This window comes from Tiliqua scincoides, chromosome 4, assembly GCF_035046505.1.
Source record: "Tiliqua scincoides isolate rTilSci1 chromosome 4, rTilSci1.hap2, whole genome shotgun sequence".
Classification (NCBI taxonomy): domain Eukaryota; kingdom Metazoa; phylum Chordata; class Lepidosauria; order Squamata; family Scincidae; genus Tiliqua; species Tiliqua scincoides.
In genome coordinates, this window is record NC_089824.1 from 57,277,362 (window position 1) to 57,295,901 (window position 18,540).

General features: G+C 45.5%; 1 protein-coding gene across 1 annotated transcript; it reads left to right on the plus strand.

The window, feature by feature from the left end:
* Positions 1-4,041: 4,041 nt before the first annotated feature.
* On the plus strand, positions 4,042-15,627 carry TGIF1 (TGFB induced factor homeobox 1). Its single transcript, XM_066625446.1, has 3 exons — positions 4,042-4,467; positions 12,468-12,694; positions 14,602-15,627. Exons 1-3 carry the CDS (start codon positions 4,452-4,454, stop codon positions 15,154-15,156), a joined length of 798 nt encoding a protein of 265 aa, XP_066481543.1. The 5' UTR covers positions 4,042-4,451; the 3' UTR covers positions 15,157-15,627.
* The last annotated feature ends 2,913 nt before the right edge of the window (positions 15,628-18,540 follow it).

The window sequence follows — 18,540 nt, forward strand, 5'->3', positions numbered from 1 at the left end:
CACAAACAGCCGCTTGCAAGCAAAACGCCTCCCGGGCTTCTGGCGGCACCTCCTCTCTGTGTTAAATGTTATTACTCAACAGGCAGCCTCCCCTCCCCTCCCTTTCCCGGCACCGTCATGTCACCGAGTGCAACATTTCAGAGTTCTCTCTCTCTCTCTCTCTCTCTCTCTCTGTGTGTCTTTGTCTTTGGAGCCCGCGCCTATGCCTGGCTACTCAGAAGTAAACCCCCTTAGAGTCAGTGGGGCTTACTATCAGGAAAGTGTGGCTAGGATGGCAGCCTCAGAGCCCAGTCCTCTGCCTGTCTTCTCAGAAGTGAGTCCCATTAGAGCCAGTGGGGCTTACTCCCAGGAAAGTGTGGACGGGGTTGCCATTGGTGGTCAGCAACTTCTCCCAAGTTCCTGTGATCCTCTCCCAAGACAACAGGAGGCTTCTCCAGGCACAGTCAAGCCTCCCTTTGTGCGCCCTGGCTGGCCACAAGGCATCCGGGCTGCTCCCCCGAACCTGGTTTCCAAGCCTGCGCTTTTGTCCTGCTGGCCTCACGTGAGGCTCCAGAGAGGGCACACGCTCCACTCTTTAAAGTTACGAACAAGTCGTGTGTGTAGCAATCTTGCTGTGTGTGCGTGCGTGTGGCGCAGATAGCAAACTTTCCCGTGGCCCCCACATGCCCTTTAGTCATCGCAATGCAAACAGACAAGCACAACGGGGCTGGGGGAGGAGTTTGCGCTTCCGCTCCCAACTGCCCCCAGCCTTAAGGAGGCTTGGAGAAGTCTTGGTCAGGGGAAAATGAAGTCTAGGCTACACTTTCGTAATTACCTACTCGGGAAAAAGTTCCGCTGAGGGGGGCGGGGGGGTTGGCTCGTTTCGAAGAACCCCGCCTAGCACCAGGCTGGCAGTGCAACCATGCGCTGCGCTGGCGACTGACAGCCCAAGCCTACTCACTCTACTGAGTAGTAAGTCCCATTAATAAATAAGTCAAAGCCGTATTCTATTAGTAAGTCTAAGAAGTGAGTTCTATTATATTCAGTGGCGATTACTCCCAGGTAAGCGTGGCTGGGTTACCAGGGAGTAAGCACCATTGATTCTAATTGGACTTACTTCTGAGTAGAAATGCATGGATTGGGCTCTGGGGCTGGAATTCTATGCGCACTTACTTGGGAGCAAATCCCATTAAGGTCATTGAGACTTCTGAGCAGATAAATCTAGGATTGGGCTGTCAATGTCCTTCCTAGCCAGACTGCGATGGACTCTCACTTTCCCCTGAGCAGTAATTATTTTAATGTCTCCCACAGAGAAGCATGCCTTAAGGTTGATGACGTGTGCGATTCACGTCTTAGTCATGCCTTTCCCACCAAAATCCCGGAAAGGCGAAGGACTCATCCTTGAGCAAGAGGCTGCTTTCTGGCTTCCTTGACACTTTCTTGTACGCCCAGCCGATCTGCTTTTCCCACAAGGAAGGAGTAACACATGCTCCGCCACGCAGTCTTCTCCCTCGGTGAACTGGATGAGGAAACTCCAGAGCCAGCTCTTTCCCCCCAAAAAGTGACTGAGCTTTGGAGCCAGCCCCGGTGGAAGGAAAACAAACGACACCTTTTCAATAGGAGTTGGGAGCACCCCAGAGCTCTGGATGCAGCCATCTGTGAGCCCAATCCTATGCCTGTCTACTTAGAAGTAAGTCCCATTATAGTTAATGGGGCTTACTCCCAGGAAAGTGTGGATAGGATTGTAGCCTGTACCTCGCCCTCTCGCAGGAAAAGAAAGTTGACTTCGGGCACAATCCTATGCATGTCTACTCAGAAGTAAGTCCCATTGTGTTCTCTAGGGCTTACTCCGGGGAAAGTGCTTACAGTACAGGACTGCAGCTTACTCAACGGGGGCGAGTGGAGCTGCGAGAAGTCACATGGGCACTTTCTTTTTGAATGAACAGGGACTGGCTCGAAATACACTGAACACCCAGCTCATTTTTAGAAGCAGGGGGTGGAAGGGGAAAAACACAGACCGAGAAGGCCCTGGCCAAGAAGGGCGCACGCACAGAAAGCCCCTTCCAGCCTGTCCCATGCAGAGCAAATGAGTGGCGCTGACGTCACGGTGACTTTCCTTCTCAAGCTGCTTTCTGTTCCTTTGAGTTGCCAGCACGTGGTCCGGAGGGGAGGAGAAATCTCAACCCCCAACAATCAAAACTGCTTCCTGCTACTGACCTATTCCACGGTCTGAAACCGTTTAGGAGCCTTTGTCCTTATAGAAAGGTCCGTTGAAGCCAGCGGTGCTGAGCACAGTGACACTAGAAAGAAGCCCCCCTAGTTACTTATGAGTAAAAGTTGCTTAGGATCAGGCTCCGAGTCCTGTGTTGTCGGACACTACTTTATGCAAGAGGCTGCAATCCTATCCACACTTTCCTGGGAGTAAGCCCCACTGACTATAATGGAACTTACTTCTGAGTAGACATGCATGGGTTTAGGCTGTTAGGCTGCAACCCTGTTCACACTTCCCCCCACTGAACACAATAGGACTTAATTGTGAGTAGACAGGCATAGGAGCGGGCTCTCAGGCTGCAGTCCTATCCACACCTTCCTGGGTGTAAGCCCCACTGCCTCTAATGGGACTTACTTCCGAGTAGACAGGCATAGGTTTCGGCTGTTAGGCTGCAATCCTATTCACACTTTCCCCCATTGAACACAAAAGGTCTTATTTCTGAGTAGACATGTATAGACTTGCGCAGAGTAAAAAAAATCTTGGGGGTTTTAGTGGGATCCTAATCAGAAACTACTCTGGAGTAAAGTTGTAGTACAGCCCTGTGGCGCCTTACGCGACGGGGGGGGGGACGGGACACAAACTTAGCTAATACGCAGACGAAGTCGTCGTAGCAAACTAGTTCGAGGATCGCCCCGGGGGACTGCGGGTTGAGTCACCACAGCCGTTTCTATTGGAGCCATAAGTTGCAGTGATCTCCAACGAAAACAGGATCTGGAGCAGCTGTCACTACCGTTGCTGCTTCACGCACTTACTCACTCACTGACTACTCACTCCCTGTGATGGTTAAGTATGACAGCGTTTGACTTTCCACGGCGTGCCAGGACTTCTCGAAACGGGGTCACTGACAGCAGGAGGCTCAGGCAACTCCTGCAGGAAAAACTCCCTCCTAGCTCCCCTGCCTGGAATCCTCCCCACCCCCGCCGCCCAAGGATCTGGGAAGGGAGGGCAGGAGGGAGAGCATGCAAACCAGGAAGTTTGCAGTTCTGAAACATGGAGCAAGTCCCGCTGACCTCATCGACTTGGAGCCCAATCCCATGCATGGGACTCAGAAGGAAGTCCCACCAGAGTCAGTGGGGCTTGCTGCCAGGAAAGTGTGGATAGGATTCTAGCCTTACTCCCGAGTAAACGAGTTTTGGATTGGGCACCAAGCCTTTTCTTTCTTTCTTTACAGCCCCCCTCAGTTCAGGCTGCAACCCTACCCACGCTTACCTGGGAGTAAGCCCCATAGACTCTAATGGGATTTACTTCTGAGTAGACAGGCAGAGGCTTGGGCTCTAAGGCTGTAATCCTATCCACGCTTACCTGGGAGTAAGCCGCATTGACTCTAATGGGACTTACTTCTGAGTAGACAGAGGCTTGGGCTCTCACTCCCAACAGGCAGTGGGGAAACGCTAGGAAAAGACCCCGGAGGACGGAGGAGCTTTCTGAGATTTGTGAAACAGAACTAACGGCATCCTACTCGGAAGGAGTTAACCTGCAAGTGGGAACGAGGAGACTTGCAGCGTCACTTAAGCTGGCACCGTTCAGGAGTGTGAGCGCTTCCGTCCCCCTGTGCCAGAGACTGGAGCGCTGCAGGGGCAGCAGACAGCCCCCTTCCCAGTTAGTGCTCAGACAGCTGCCTGGGAAGCAAAGCAGTGAGTGAGCAGAAGGCCTGGGAGGCTCCCCCTGCCCTGCCTTGCCCTGGCACTATCCCCCTCTCCGCCTGGCAGGGGAGCTGGTCTGTCTGTCTGTCCTCCTCCTTCTTCCCTTGGCTCTGCTATCTGACCCAGTCACTCATCCAAGCCGCCAGCCAGCCAGCAGCAGGGGAGGGGAACAGGCGGCGGCAAAGGCGGCTCTGGCTCCTGGTTACTCTCTGGCTTACTCATTGCTGAGAGGAGGGGGAGGGCGCACCTCGTGGTGGAGGCGGCGGCGGCGCAGCAGCAGCAGCAGCGGCAGGGCAGTTCGCCTTCCTCACTTCGCACAAGTTAAAGAACAAAGAAAGCGGCGGCGGCGGCGGCGAGCGAGCGAGCGGGCGGGCGCCCTTCTCCAGCTCCTCCGAGGGGTCCCCGGCGCACTCTCCATCCTTCACTCCCTGGCCCTCCCTTCCAAGCGAGCGCCGGAGAGACCCACTTCTCCGCTCGCTCGCTCGCTCCCTCTCTCTCCTCTGCCCCCCGATCCCAGCGGAGGCGCCTTCCAGGGCTGGGACTTTCCCCGGACCAGGATGAAGACCAAGAAAAGTAAGTGGCTTCTGGTTCGGGACGTGCGGGGAGCGAGCGCTGCGCTCTGCGCTGCCTCTCCTCGTGGTGTTGCTAAACAATCGGGCGCGCACCGGCAGCCCCCGAGTGCCGCTGGCTCCAGGGCTGGGGGGCGCTCTTTGCCCCCTCCCGGTCCTTCCTCCCTTTGTGTGTGAAGCCTGCCTGGGGGGCAGTGGAGGCTTCCAAACACCCGAGCCGTGCTTGTGTTGCCTGCTGCCGCATCTCACGTTCCCACTGCCTGCTTTGTGCCGGGCAAAGTTTTCTGCTCTCTCTCCCTCCCCCACCCGGTGTCTGAAAAAGTTTGGCGTGGGGCTTTGGCTTCCCTTCCCTTCCCTGCAGTCGAAAGCGCAACTTTGTTTCCAGGCAAGTGATCGAGGGCTTCCCTCCGCCAAGGGAAGACTTGGTGGGTCTCGTTCAGTCGCCTCCAGCCAGCCAGGCAGCCCAGGGACTTTCTTTGTTTGCGATTTTCAGGGAGGGAGGGGCGCCTGGAGACGGGGGTGGAGCCACGCAACAAGCCTCTGCTGCTGTGTGTGTAGGCTTCGGAGAAGAGGAAAAAAACCGTCCAGTTGCAGTGTCTTTCTCCACCTTCGAGCCTTGGAAAAGCACATTGTTTTCCCCCTTCCTTTTCTAAAGGTCCTGCAAGCAAGTTGGTAGCCACTTTCCTCACCCAGAACCAGAGGTTGGGTAGCCAAAGATAACTTCCACAATCACTTTAGTTGTGACTCTTGGACAGTGGATTGAGCCCCCTCCCCCTTCAAACAAGAGGGGTCGTCATTGTTCCTTCTTGTGAACTTTAGAAGGACTTTGGAAAAGTCTGAGAGCCCCATTCTAGGCCTGTCTACTTGGAAGTAAGCCCCATTAGAGTCAATGGGACTTACTTCCAGGAAAGTGTGGACAGGATTACAGCAACGGAGCTCAATCTGTCTGCTCAGAAGTTAGTCCTATTAGTCTCAATGGAGTGTGGATAGGATTGCAGCCAGGGTTAGTTATCAAGTAAAGAAACTGGCTGCTTTTATTTCAAGCTTGTAATACATTGAAAACTAGCTTTTCCATACTGTTGACTTTAGTTTACTTTCTTGCTGGTGCTTCAAGATCACTAAAGGATTGCCTTCAGTAAAGTTTTCTTGGACTACTAGACAGTGTTTTGTATTCATGCCTCAGACATTTGCCTGCCAAGAGTCCTACAGCAATTTGTGTGTATTTACGTTCACCTCCTGTAGTTTCCTCCTTCCGAGTTCTATATACTGTAGTTTAAGAGGTGTTCTATAAACCTAGAGCCAATCCTATGCATGCCTACTTAGAAGTGCCCCATTATAATCAATGGGACTTACTCCCAAGTAAGTGTGGATAAGATTGCAGCCCTAGTCTGTAGTTTTCTAGGGAGCTTTGAAACTTAATCCAGAATGCACAAAGCAAGCTGGGCTGGAAAGATTACAATCAGACAATGGTAAAAACATAATGTAAGCTCCCAACAAATGAGGAGATACCCTTATAAATAAAAGTCTGGTTGTAACTGTCCTGCCCAAAGTTTTTTTCTCTTCAGCAACTTTGGACAAAATACATTTTATACCAAGGTCAACCCCCTGTGGCTGATGACATACATCCTGGTTTCCTAACTTCCCAGTTTCTCAGGAAAAAAGTAGCATTATTGGACAAAAAGAGTGCATTATTTAGGGTAGTTATTTTTAGAACATTCCTCTGCTGCTTCTATTTGCACAGTAGTGGTGAGCTGATTTCCTGTCTGCTGCCTCTATTGTTTAGGCTTTTCACCCCAGGGAAGCTGCTCTGTGTGAATTTAAATATAAACCTTCATACATACCTATCTTCTGCCCCCCATGTCAACATTAAATAGATGTAAATGCTGTCAAGTTTGTGCTTAGACTTTGTTTACATTAAACAGAGGAGGAAGCCTGACTATCTAGGGAGTTCAGGGAGTTTAACAAGACAATGAAAAACATGGCATGGTGGATGGAGGCATGGCATTGACTTTTAGGAGCCCATGTGGCAAAGTGTACACTGAATACAACTTTGCCTGATCTCTGAAAGAGTGGAGCAAAGACATATATTTCTTTGCTATATATTTGCACATGGCCAGGAAGTTTATTATTTGATCCAAAAATCTAAAATAATGTTTACATTATAATCCTAAGTACATTTAAGTAAGTTCCATGTAAGTTCCAATAACATGGGATTTAGTTTTGTGTAAAAGTGTGTTAGATTTTTTTTTTTTTTTGCCATTTTAGCAGTATTTAAAGCCACGTTGGCTTCATTTGGGAGGGCCACTAAAGTCAAATAATGGAGGTTATGATTGGGGGTGGGATGAGGGAGTCAACTGAATATATTTAGGTATCCAAACAGAGTAAGTTATTCCCCTCCCCCCAAGCTCCTTTAATACGAATCGCAGAGCATATGTTCTTACATCTTTCCTTGTGCTTCTTACATAAATCATAACTTGTTGATGTAACACATTTGAATGAATCAGTCTTTACATGAACGCATGGGCTGTTCAGATACATAAGCCCTCTTGTCTGGGTTTGTAAGTGAATGTGAGGGTTAGAACCGCCTGTTCAAAGTAAACTCAACTGTCTAAGGGGGTGCAAGCAGTTGCTTAGAGGTGGGAGTTTCTGCTTGACCTAAAATTAGTATGGGTGTGTTCTCTTGTTAGCAGCTTTTAATGCTATGTGGGGCCTCTGATTTGACAGGTGAGGGAGTCAGTAGGGCAACCTGTTTCTTATGCATTTGATTCTCCTAGTGTCATCTCAGGCAACATAACAAGAGTTATGCTAGAATTGTATTGCTCTGTAGGGCCTACTGAAGCACACCAAAGTGAACTTTTTATGTTTAAAACCCATTTTTGCCCGGCCCACAGGTATACACATTCAGTCCCTCTTAAATGTTGCGTATATGCAACGTTAGGCAGAAATGGCTTAACGTTAAGAGATTCTTTAGCTTTCAGTCTTGAGCATGACTGGAATCTTGTCCATGTGATTTTACCCTATGCTGAAGCAAACTCTGCAGGTGCATTCTGGACATGTTTTGCCTGGAGCCAACTCAGCAACAGCTCAACCAGAGCTTCACAAAACACAAAGTGAGAGAGATTTGTGGGGAATGCTGTCTAGTGCATTGTTCGTTTGGCAAAGCAAGAGCCCTACTCCTTGAAAGCCTCTTTGTAAATCTTCTTGAAGCAGCTGGTTTCTACCACTTCCCCTTTCAATAGTTTTTAACAGAACAGCACTTCTACTATTTTATAATGTCTGTTGCTTTTTAAAAAAGTTTGTTTATTCTCTTCTAATATGGACAACTCAATGTGTTAACATTCCTCTGTGAACACGTCTGTTGTGGGTATCCATGTGTGGCCTGCTGCACAAATTATGGTGTTAATTCTTGCCAAGTCATAAAGAAGATACAGACATGATAAATCATTTATACAAGTCAGAGGTTTGCTCTCTCTCACAGCATTTGACAATCCGTCATACCATGTGTGATTCTAGAGTAGCCTGCAAACTGAGCCCAAAGGCAACTGTGTCCATAAACTCTGTACCTCTTAAACCAATAGCATAGCCGCAAATTCTAATTTTTGTTACTAATAGTATTGTTAAAAACACAGAGACATAAATGAGAATGACATGTCAAAGATATTTGAACTGGACCTCAAAGACATGCAGACTTTCAGCTGCTTAAGGTAAATCAATATGAACTTCTTAGAGCCTCCCAAGATGGCTTTACTTGCCTTTAGTTTGCATTTACTTGGCTTTACTTTGCATGAACCTAGAGTTGGGTGAATTCAAAAACTAAATTAAGAATTGGGCAATACTTTAGTATCTAGGCAGGTATGTTCTTTCATTCAACAGAGTGGAGCAGTTAACATATGAGACTACCAGCCTAGCTGGCATGCCTTTTAACTGTGCCCTGTTAAAACAGGAAATCCAGGAACACAGTCTGATTACTAACAAGAGGAAAAACCAAATCTGTAATCAGCACAAATGCTCCAGTGTAAACAAAACCCCGACAGCACCAGTGTGGCCTTTGCTCTAAAGAGAAATCGACTGGGCTAAGGAAAGATTGGCTGTCTGTTGCTTCCTGTTGCTTGCTGCTACTTCTGCACAGATGTGGGGCTCCTTTGCTGACAGTTCACAGGGCTGGGGCTTCTTTCTTTAAATCCCCTCACTACCCCAAGAGAGTTTGCATGGCCATGACAGTTTTCCCCTGTTTAGCCCAAACCTGTTTTGTATCATTCACCTCTTAGTAGTGGGAACATGTTACAATCGGTGAGCAGATCAAAGGGCAGGCAGGTGGCACTGCTGGCTCCTTCTTCCTTTCATGTTCTGTGTTGTTGGGAGTTTTGCAGGTTTTTGTTTTTGGAGGAGAGGGGAAAACAGTTTTTAAATTTCAGTTTTGGGGAGGGGCACTAGAAAGGAAGAACATGATGAACGTCTTGCTTTTTAGCATAGTTCTAACCAGTTTCAGAAACAGTTAGCACCAGTTTCAAACACTTCTTTGTGTTCTGCAGGCCGTATCCTGATCCAGCTAATTAAAATACTTTAGCATGACTGTTTACCTCAAGGCAGGACCTGTCATGTAAATACTTGCATAATGTATGTGTAGACCCATTGACTTGTCTTCTGTTGCTGCTTTGTGAGGCACTTGCTGTCTCTGCTAACACTCCTGAAGTATTCATGTATAGAGACCAACAATCCAGGCACCATGATGGCCAAATGACCCCATGATGTCACCTGAACCAGTCTTTATACCCTGTCTACATAAACCCAAACAGATAGCTAGAAAAAATTACTGTACATTGCTTCCTCATGCACAAGCTGCCCATATGAGCAGAAGTATTTGTTTATGGTGAGTAAGATAGGATTACAGCCTAAGTCTTACTGAACACAATGGGGTTACTTCTGAGTAAAATAAATAACACAATTTTCAAACACCTTTACATATGAGGGCTGCTTAGAGAATCTATAGCAATATGTCCTTGAACAAGGATTTGATTACCACTTGAAAGCAATGCTTCTGCATAGAAAAATTCTGTAGCATTGCACAGGACATGTTGAGTTGTTGTGTCTGTGAGTGCGACCCACACTTTAGGGGGAAGAGGGGTAGGGGCCACATGCACAAAGAAGAATGGAAGCTACAACAGTTCCTTGCAGTAATTTAACTGCTTGGTAGTACAGTAGAAAAATCTAATCCAAAGGGGGCAGGAGATGGGGGTTTAAGTCCCACCCTGGGAGATGTGACTGATTTCCACAAGACAACTTGCCTCTTGGCCTGTCTTTCTGGCAATATGTTCAGAAGGAAAAAGAGAGGTGGTGGGATTAGAACACAGGATTTCCACTCCACAAGGCAATGTTCTTACCACGTAGCCACAGAAGCAGATTGTAGGAAAGCCCTTGACAAGGTCTTTGTAGTCTCCTGGGACCAAATCCCTGATATGCCTCTATCCCTAGCCCAGTCTCAAAAAGACCCCAGGTAGATCAGGGGCTTAGCATAAACAAGGTCCTAAATCCAGTCTCTGAGGACAGTGTGCCCACCTCCTAAACAGGCTAAGAAAAGACACACACATATGCATTTGGGGGTGCAGTGGGATATCAAGTTGGAGTGACTGGCTCATAGAGGAATAGCCTCACATCTGTAACTATCCAATATATTCATGCCCCAAGAAAGACACAAGGGCCCTCCTTGAAGAAAAAGGTACCAGTCCCATGCAGGGATAGTTGGTTCTCCACACATCACATTTACTTCTGCTCTGCACAGAGGGTGGCGACCAAGCCTCCTCTGTGCATGTTGAATGATTGCCTGAGAGGAAACAAGAGAAACACAGGAATGGTGATGAATAAATGACTCAGGAGCAGCTGCAACAGATAGGTGTAATGACTAACTGCTCATTAGGGGTTACTGAATGAGGAAAACTATTCTTTGTCCTCTGCAGGAGATTCTTCTACCACCTGTTGAGTAAGAGAGTTGTTAAGCCATTACGTGGTCGCCCCATATTATGGCAATGAGAAGAGATTGTGCTGTGGCAATAGGTGTTTTGGACAGCTGTGGGGGATGGTGGAGTTAAGAAGGTGCAGAAGTAAAGGTCTTGGCTTCCACTTACTGTAGCTTCTCCCCTCTCCCCTCATATGGAGTGGTGTTCTTACAGCCTCAGGTAAGGAAGCAGAGTTGAGTTTCTTGGAAGGTATTTGTGTCTGATGCAAGGATACTCTGAAGGTTCAGGGAGGACACGTATTGCTCTTCATATCTTTTGAGGGTTAGAGTGCTATAACCCCATGTTATGCATCTAGATACATGATCTGCGTCCCCTGACCTGTGCACTTGCGTAACTTGTGCTGTGCAGTGACTAGCTATGGGGTTTGTTGGAATTCTGTCCTCCATTGTGACTCTGGAGGTAAAGAGGGAAGAGAGACAGCAATAATCTATTAACTGCAATGGGAACATTCTAATTTTTTTTCAGTGTACTTTTTCAGTGTAATGTTACACTGTCTGTTGGGGGCAGGATCGACCCTGAGTGAGCAGAAGCTTCTAACTAATTTTCACTGTTTCCCTACTATGATCTGGCTTCATCCAGGTTTTCCCCATTGCGCTGACTGACTCTTTTTGTTGGTATAAGCCAGGGATTCCCTGCAACACAGTAGTCTTGTGCTGCATTGGTGCAAGGTGCTTTAGGAGTGATTTTATCCTTTGCATTGGGTGAGACTCAAGGATAGAATTGCTCTGATGGACTATATATTTGATTTATAAAATTCCCAATTTTTTGTGGGATTAAAGTGCCTAAAGTTAAAGCGAGGTTTCTTTTGATCTGCACTGCCATTGATTTGTTTCTTTGAACTCTGCTACAAAGGTAAGCACACTTACCTGGACATAAAATCAATGGGACTGCATTTCCAGATAAATGTGCATAGTATGAAGGTCTTCTTCAATAGAATGGAACTGCAGGTGGCTGTTCAGCAGGTGTATATGAAATGTTGAAATGCTGTTAGTATAGGTTGCTGTTTTTATGGTGTGACGCTAACAGAAATGCTGCATGACCGAGAAAGATGTTAAACTTGAATATTTAGATATGTGCAGCTCAATAACTCAGTCCTATGATTTGCTGTGCCAGCATAACAATCTTTAGAATGAAGAATACCAACTGTTGCATTAGTACAGTGTTAAGGCTCATGAATGCCATGTTGACTTTCTTGGCATATATTTTTGGGATGAAGGTTCACTGGCCTCAATAGTTATAAATCAGCTAAATTCCAAGTTCTCACTCTTGAATGGCTTGTGAATAGGATTCTTCATGAGATGTGTAGAGATCTCATAAACATATCATATAAATGGAAAAAAGTGTATAGTAGTTTGAAAGGCTCAGTGGGCAGGAAATGGGGCATGACTTTCTCTAGAAAAGTGAAATGAGTGTAAATTACTCTGTGGGTAGCTTTTTTTGGTACATGCTCCCCCTGTGTGCTATGGGTTATTATTATTTTTTTTGTCATACTGCATAGAAATCATTCATAAGTTACCTGTCTGCACGTGTTCCTCTTGCTCTCAGTTGATGACTTTCTGGGAAGATCAGATAATATTTAAAAATCTAAAAGCCATAGCAAGATAGTCTAACATTGATTCAGCGCACTCAATGTTTTCAAGTTCTAATTTGTTGGCTGCCTGCCTGACCACGAGCACTTAGCTCTGAAGAAATATTGCTGGATGTATACCCACACTTGCTGACCAACATTTGGTATTATACTGGTAAATGATGCATGCTGTTATATGTGTGTGGCCAGGTAGCTCAGGAGATCAGTACATATGTATACAGAGCCACATTTTCAGAATACAGATCACAGCCTTCACTGTTGCACACTTGCAGGCAGTCTACAGCATGTTTCTTTCTGGGGCCTACCACCGGGCTTCATCCAAGACAAGCTAATAATACAAATGTGTCTGAACAGTTAAAATGCTGTATGTACATGGTGTTATCTGACCTGTTTTTATCGTAGGTGCTGTTGCAATATCAGGCAGTGAAACTGAGGATGATGACAGCATGGATATTCCTCTGGATCTTTCTTCTTCTGCCAGCTCAATCAAGAGGAGAAGAAGGGGTAACCTACCTAAAGAATCGGTACAGATTCTTCGAGACTGGTTATATGTGCACCGTTATAATGCTTATCCCTCGGAGCAAGAAAAGGCACTTCTGTCCCGACAGACCCACCTTTCAACACTACAGGTATTTAGGAATTCTTTGATGTTGCATTTAAGGCTCTAATCCTATGCATTCTTTCCTAGGGATCACCTTTAATTCCCAAGACCTTGCTTCTCAGTAAACATGTGTGGGACACTTATCTACAACAGTATTGTTAGATAGTCACCAGTTCTCATTTTTTAGTTATTCGGTTTAAATAATCCCTCTCGTATTTGTGAGTTCTTGACTTTGAAAGGTGCTGTTTGTATTTTGGGTGTCATTACAAAGAGGTGTCACTCTGCTTAAGGCTTTATGTCATTTTTCTTGAGTGTCACCCAAGGCACATGCTTGCTGTCGCAGAGTTTTAAAAGCCTGTGTTCATATGTCTGAGATGTATGGAATCTGGTCTGTTGCCATCCATCTCAGCATATTATTTAGTTTGAGTACCATACAATGGAACTGTAAGCTCCTTGTAGGTTTGCAACACAAGGGTCTGTGAGTGAGAGACCACTTTGATAAGATATGAATGTACATATGGTGAATCTAGCAGTTCTGGAAAATGTGAATGTAGTGTGAACATGTTATCACTTTCATAGGTATGGGCAGTGTGAGTGCGTGCTTTTTTGCAGTAATTCTGAGCTTAAGCTTGTTACAGTTCCAAGAACCCTGTGTGACTTCCAAGAACCCAATCTTGTCAAGTGATTGGGAAAATGTATATGCCCAAGCAGGTGTACCCAGTTATTTTACTTTAGAGCACAAAAAAGAGGTTGGGTTTCTGTTTCCAATTTTGTCAGGATCAGTATCTCATTCTGAGCATTTTGTTAATGTTTGCCCTTTTTTCTGCTGAGCAGGAGGCAATGACATCATAATTCTGTTTTACTAAAGTATTAGACTTCAATTTGTGAATGTATGTGAACTGTAGAAAAACAGTCCAAAGTGCCACTAGAAGTAGCTTAGAACATGTGTGCTGAGAAACGTAGGCTGCACAAGAGTTGATTTCCTAAGAATCTTGGACCATGTTTTGTTAAAGCAAGTTTATAGCCATTCAGAAGAAATGCAAAGGCCTTGCTGAGGGTTCAGGAACCTAAGGATTCCCAGGTTCCTAGATGCATCTTTCTTTGTGGGACCTAATATGTCCTATTAGTCCACTCGTAGCCTGGTTTTCCCTCCATACTATTACAGCCTTAAATATAGCAATGGGAGTAAGTCCTTCATTTTAAAAATTTTGTATGCAGTCAAACAGTGCATTGTAGGTGCAAAACCTGAGGGGGTGACATGGCAATGTGTATGTCTGGACTGCATAAGCCCAGCTTGATAAACAGTGAGGTTCAATATGATTCCGGTTTTACCATGTTGGATAATGTTGCTGTTATGTACAATTGATATCTTTGGCTAGCTTTGTCAGTGCTAGGCAAGCTTTCTTTGATACAGTCATAGAAGTAAAAACTGTCCTTTAGACAGTAAACATGAAAAGGAGTATTGAGCGGTCTTTTATTATCCAGGAAACTGGCTAGATATTCAAACAAGAGCAAACTTCAGTGAGGTAATCCCTGTTTTTTTTGGCTGTTGACACAGTCAGTTGAACAGGGCAAATCAGTAACTGTTTGTGGGAGGAGTGACTCTTTCACAGGGAAACATTTTCCTGTTGTTAATTAACTTAAATGTAATGAACAATGGGTAATAGGTTAACATGTGTACAGAGCTGAAAGCTCTGGTTCAGGCTAAACAGTCCTCTGATAGCCTGAGGCTCTTTAGTAAGCAGAAAGGGCTGGTAGAAACAGGGAGAAAGGAAAGGCTTTCAATGGGTGTGTCAGAACTTGCCAACCAGCCTTTCCTTTGTCCTGCAGTTTAGGAATCTGCTTCAAAGGATTAATGCATTTAACTGAAGTACTCTAATGGCATGTAGTTGCAAATGAATGGAGGTAGGAATTAAGGTGTCCTTGTGTTTCCAGGTCTGCAACTGGTTTATCAATGCACGCCGCAGGCTTTTACCTGACATGCTGAGGAAGGATGGGAAGGACCCCAATCAATTCACCATCTCCAGAAGAGGGGCAAAGATGGCTGAGGGCAGCCCAGTGGAATTCTCTATCAGCACAAAAAACTGCATTCCACTGCTGGAGAACTCATTTCTGTCTGGTAACACAGGATCAAGCAAGACTTGTAAACCTCCTTCCCCAGGATCCGTTTTGCCTCGACCCTCAGTAATTTGCCACACCACTGTAACTGCACTGAAAGACGCGCCTTTCCATTTTGGTCAACCAGCTGGTCCAGGCCAGACCCCGGACGATCTGCACCAGGCCTCACCGACCACCTTCACAGACAACTCTCTTACACACGAGGATGTGTCTAAGCTGGGACTTAGTACAAATGCACAGAGTGGGCTTTTCAACACTCCCCCTCCTACTCCACCAGACCTCAATCAGGATTTTAGTGGATTTCAGCTTTTGGTGGATGTTGCACTCAAACGGGCAGCAGAGATGGAATTGCAGGCAAAACTCATGGCATAAAGTCTTCTTTTTTTCTTATTTTTGGCCTCTCCCCTGGCAGGGATGTAATAGAAAGATATGACAATTGTCTATGTGATATCAAAGACTGACTGTATTATTATTTTTTTAATTAATCTTATTTGCACAAGGGATTGCTGAAATGAAGCTTCCTGTCACTGAAACAGCCTTCGGTGAAAAACAGTCATTCCAAGAATTATAAACTGAAAGCTACTGTAGAAACAAAAGGGTTTTCTTCTTTTTTCTTCTTCTTCCTTTTTTCTCCCCTAATAAATGTTTCTTAGTAGGTTTTTCATAATGTGAGTTGCTTCCCAAGATCATGTGATTTCTTTTATGTTGTTTTCATTGTTCTTTCAGACTGTGCAATATTTAGTAACGCGATTAGTCTTCATACCATTCCCATGTGGAACAAATTATACCAACAGGCTCTCTTAAAAACAAATATCAGATTTTAAAATGAGTTTGAATTTGAATGATTATACTTTTTCATGATGTAATAAAATATTTTCTTTAACAGTTGATTCACGCTGAGTATTTTGTTGAACTGGTTTCTCGGAGGAGATAGCTAGTTGCATTGTAGTAGAGACTAAAACTTAAAGGAAGCAAGACCTTCTAAGTGCAAACTATTTGACTTGCATGAATGAGACATGTCCCTCTGAACTCAGATGAGTTTTCTAAGGTAATGGTTTTCAAACTGAATTCCAAGAAACCTTGTATCTCCTTGGATAGCTTATTAGGGACTTCTCCATCTGAAGATTAGTCTTGACAAATCAGCTTTCCTGACACTGCTTGTTCACCACTACCAATTATCTCCTGCAGCGAACAGCCCAGTTGGGTATGTTCTAAGTTGTATTCTCTCAGAGCAATCCTATCTGTGTTTACTTAGTAGTAAGCCCTACTGTCTTCGATGGGGCTTATTGCCAGGAAGATGTGCACAGGATTGCAGCCTCTATAGGGTGCAGCAGGACAATGGTGAGGCCCACAGGCCTAGCAGATCTCCAGTATGAAGAGAGCATGCATTCTACAGCATGAGTCAAGATCTTCTGACAAAACACAGACATTCTGCTCAGATGTACATGATTTCCTTGTCTGGTGAGTTGATGTGAAAGGCATTCCAGAAGGCAAAAAAATCTGCAAATCTCAGGGCAAATTCAGATGGCCCTAGCAAATCCCATATTCTTTGCCTATGCTAATTCTCCTGACATGAAGGTTAGGGTTAGGGCACAATGAAAGTTGGCACTAGAGGTGTTCATTTTATTTCCCTCAGGTGTTTGGCAAACATGTGGAGGAAGAGGAACTATCCTTGCCTGCTGTGCATCAGTGTGAAAGGGGTTCTGCAGTTGCTAGTCTAGGCCAGAGGTGCCTAAACCCTGGCCCTGGGGCCACTTGCGGCCCTCGAGGACTCTCAGTCTAGCCCTCAGGAAGTCCCCAGGAGCCCCCAGTCTCCAATGAGCCTCTGGCCCTCCAGAGACTTGCTGGAGCCCACACTGGCCTGATGCAATTGCTCTAAGCATGATGACCAACTGCTTGGCCTCTCACGTGAGCTGTGGGATGAGGGCTCCTCCACTGCTTGCTGTTCTCATCTGTGATGCAACAGTGGCAGCAAAGGAAAGACTGGCCTTGCTTTGTGCAAGGCCTTTTATAGGCCTTGAGTTATTGCAAGACCTTCATTCATTCATATAAGTTCCATCTCTAATATATTCATTTATGTAAATTTATTCAAATTTGAAATGTAAATTAATTCTTTCCACACACACACACACACACACACACACACACCAGCCCCCTAAATTTAAAGGTAATTTAAAATTACATGTAAATGTAAATTTACATTTTAAATGTAAATTAATTTCCCCCCCCCCCGGCCCCCCAACAGTGTCAGAGAGCTGATATGGCCCTCCTGCCAAAAAGTTTGGACACCCCTGGTCTAGGCCATTGCAGAGAAGTTCCAAATTGTATGGAGAAACTTCATGTGCATGCACCTACATGCACAGGGTCTTTTACACAATAGTACTCAATCCATGGTTGTTGGGTGAGGCATTAAAAATAACTCTTAGCATTTGAATAGTACTTTGCAACAGGCATCACATGTATTCCCTTGACATAATCTTTGCATCTACTAGATCAGTGGTTCCCAATGTTTTTCAGTTGTATACCCCTTGGCAGCTCATTTCCATAAATTGTACCCTCATACTAGCAAAATGTTTGTAATATAGTTACTGTTATTTCAAATTTGTTTCCAGCTACTGATTCATATCTGATAATACACAAATTGATAAACAGAAAGTAGCAGTTGGTGGGGTTTCTGCAGCCAACTAGCTGCCATGCTTCTTGCCTTGCCAGCCCTGCAAGGCATTCCAGTACTTGCCTTTTCCAGCCATTATTTCTTTTTCAAGTACCCCTAAAGGTCCTGGCAATTATCCCTGGAGGTACACATACCCCAGGTTGCAAACCACTGTAATTAGGTAAATAAGCTGCTCAAAACAATAAAGGGAACACTTAAACAACACATCCGAGATCTGAATGAACGAAATATTCCTATTAAATGCTTTGTTCCTGACATAGTTGAATGTGCTGACAACAAAATCACACAACAATCATCAATGGAAATCACATTTATTAACCCATGGAGGTCTGGGTTTGGTGTGATACTCAAAATTGAAGTGGAAAAACACACTACAGGCTGATCCAACTTCGATGTAATGTCCATACAGCAAGTCAAAATGAGGCTCAGTAGTGTGTGTGGCCTCCACGTGCCTGTATGACCTCACTACAATGCCTGGGCATGCTCCTGATGAGGTGGCGGATAGTCTCCTGAGGGATCACCTCCCAGACCTGGACTAAAGCATCCGCCAACTCCTGGACAGTCTGGTGCAACATGGCGCTGGTGGATGGAGCGAGACATGATGTCCCAGGTGTGCTCAATTGGATTCAGGTCTGGGGAACGGATGGGCCAGTCCGTAGCATCAATGCCTTCATCTTGCAGGAACTGCTGACACACTCCAGCCACATGAGGTCTAGCATTGTCTTGCATTAGGAGGAACCCAGGGCCAACCGCGCCAGCATATGGTCTCACAAGGGGTCTGAGGATCTCATCTCGGTACCTAATGGCAGTCAGGCTACCTCTGGCGAGCACATGGAGGGCTGTGCGGCCCCCCCAAAGAAATGCCAACCCACACCATTACTGACCTCAATCAAATAAGAGCCAGCTGCTCAACAATTACCTAAAATAATTGAAGCCGTTCTTAAATTATCGTAAAGCTATGTGAGCTGTAAGGTAGTTTCTAGCAAATTTAGTTAAAAAGATACACATGACATTTTAAAGCAGCACAAAGAAAAATGAAGTCTTTGGTAGTAGATTACATGTGTCATCATGAGTCACAGCCG

What these genes read in the sequence shown, in the direction of transcription:
- TGIF1 (XM_066625446.1), top strand. An exon ending in CCCACCTTTCAACACTACAG is followed by an intron (nt 12,695 to 14,601) that starts GTATTTAGGAAT and finishes TTGTGTTTCCAG; the next exon opens with GTCTGCAACTGGTTTATCAA.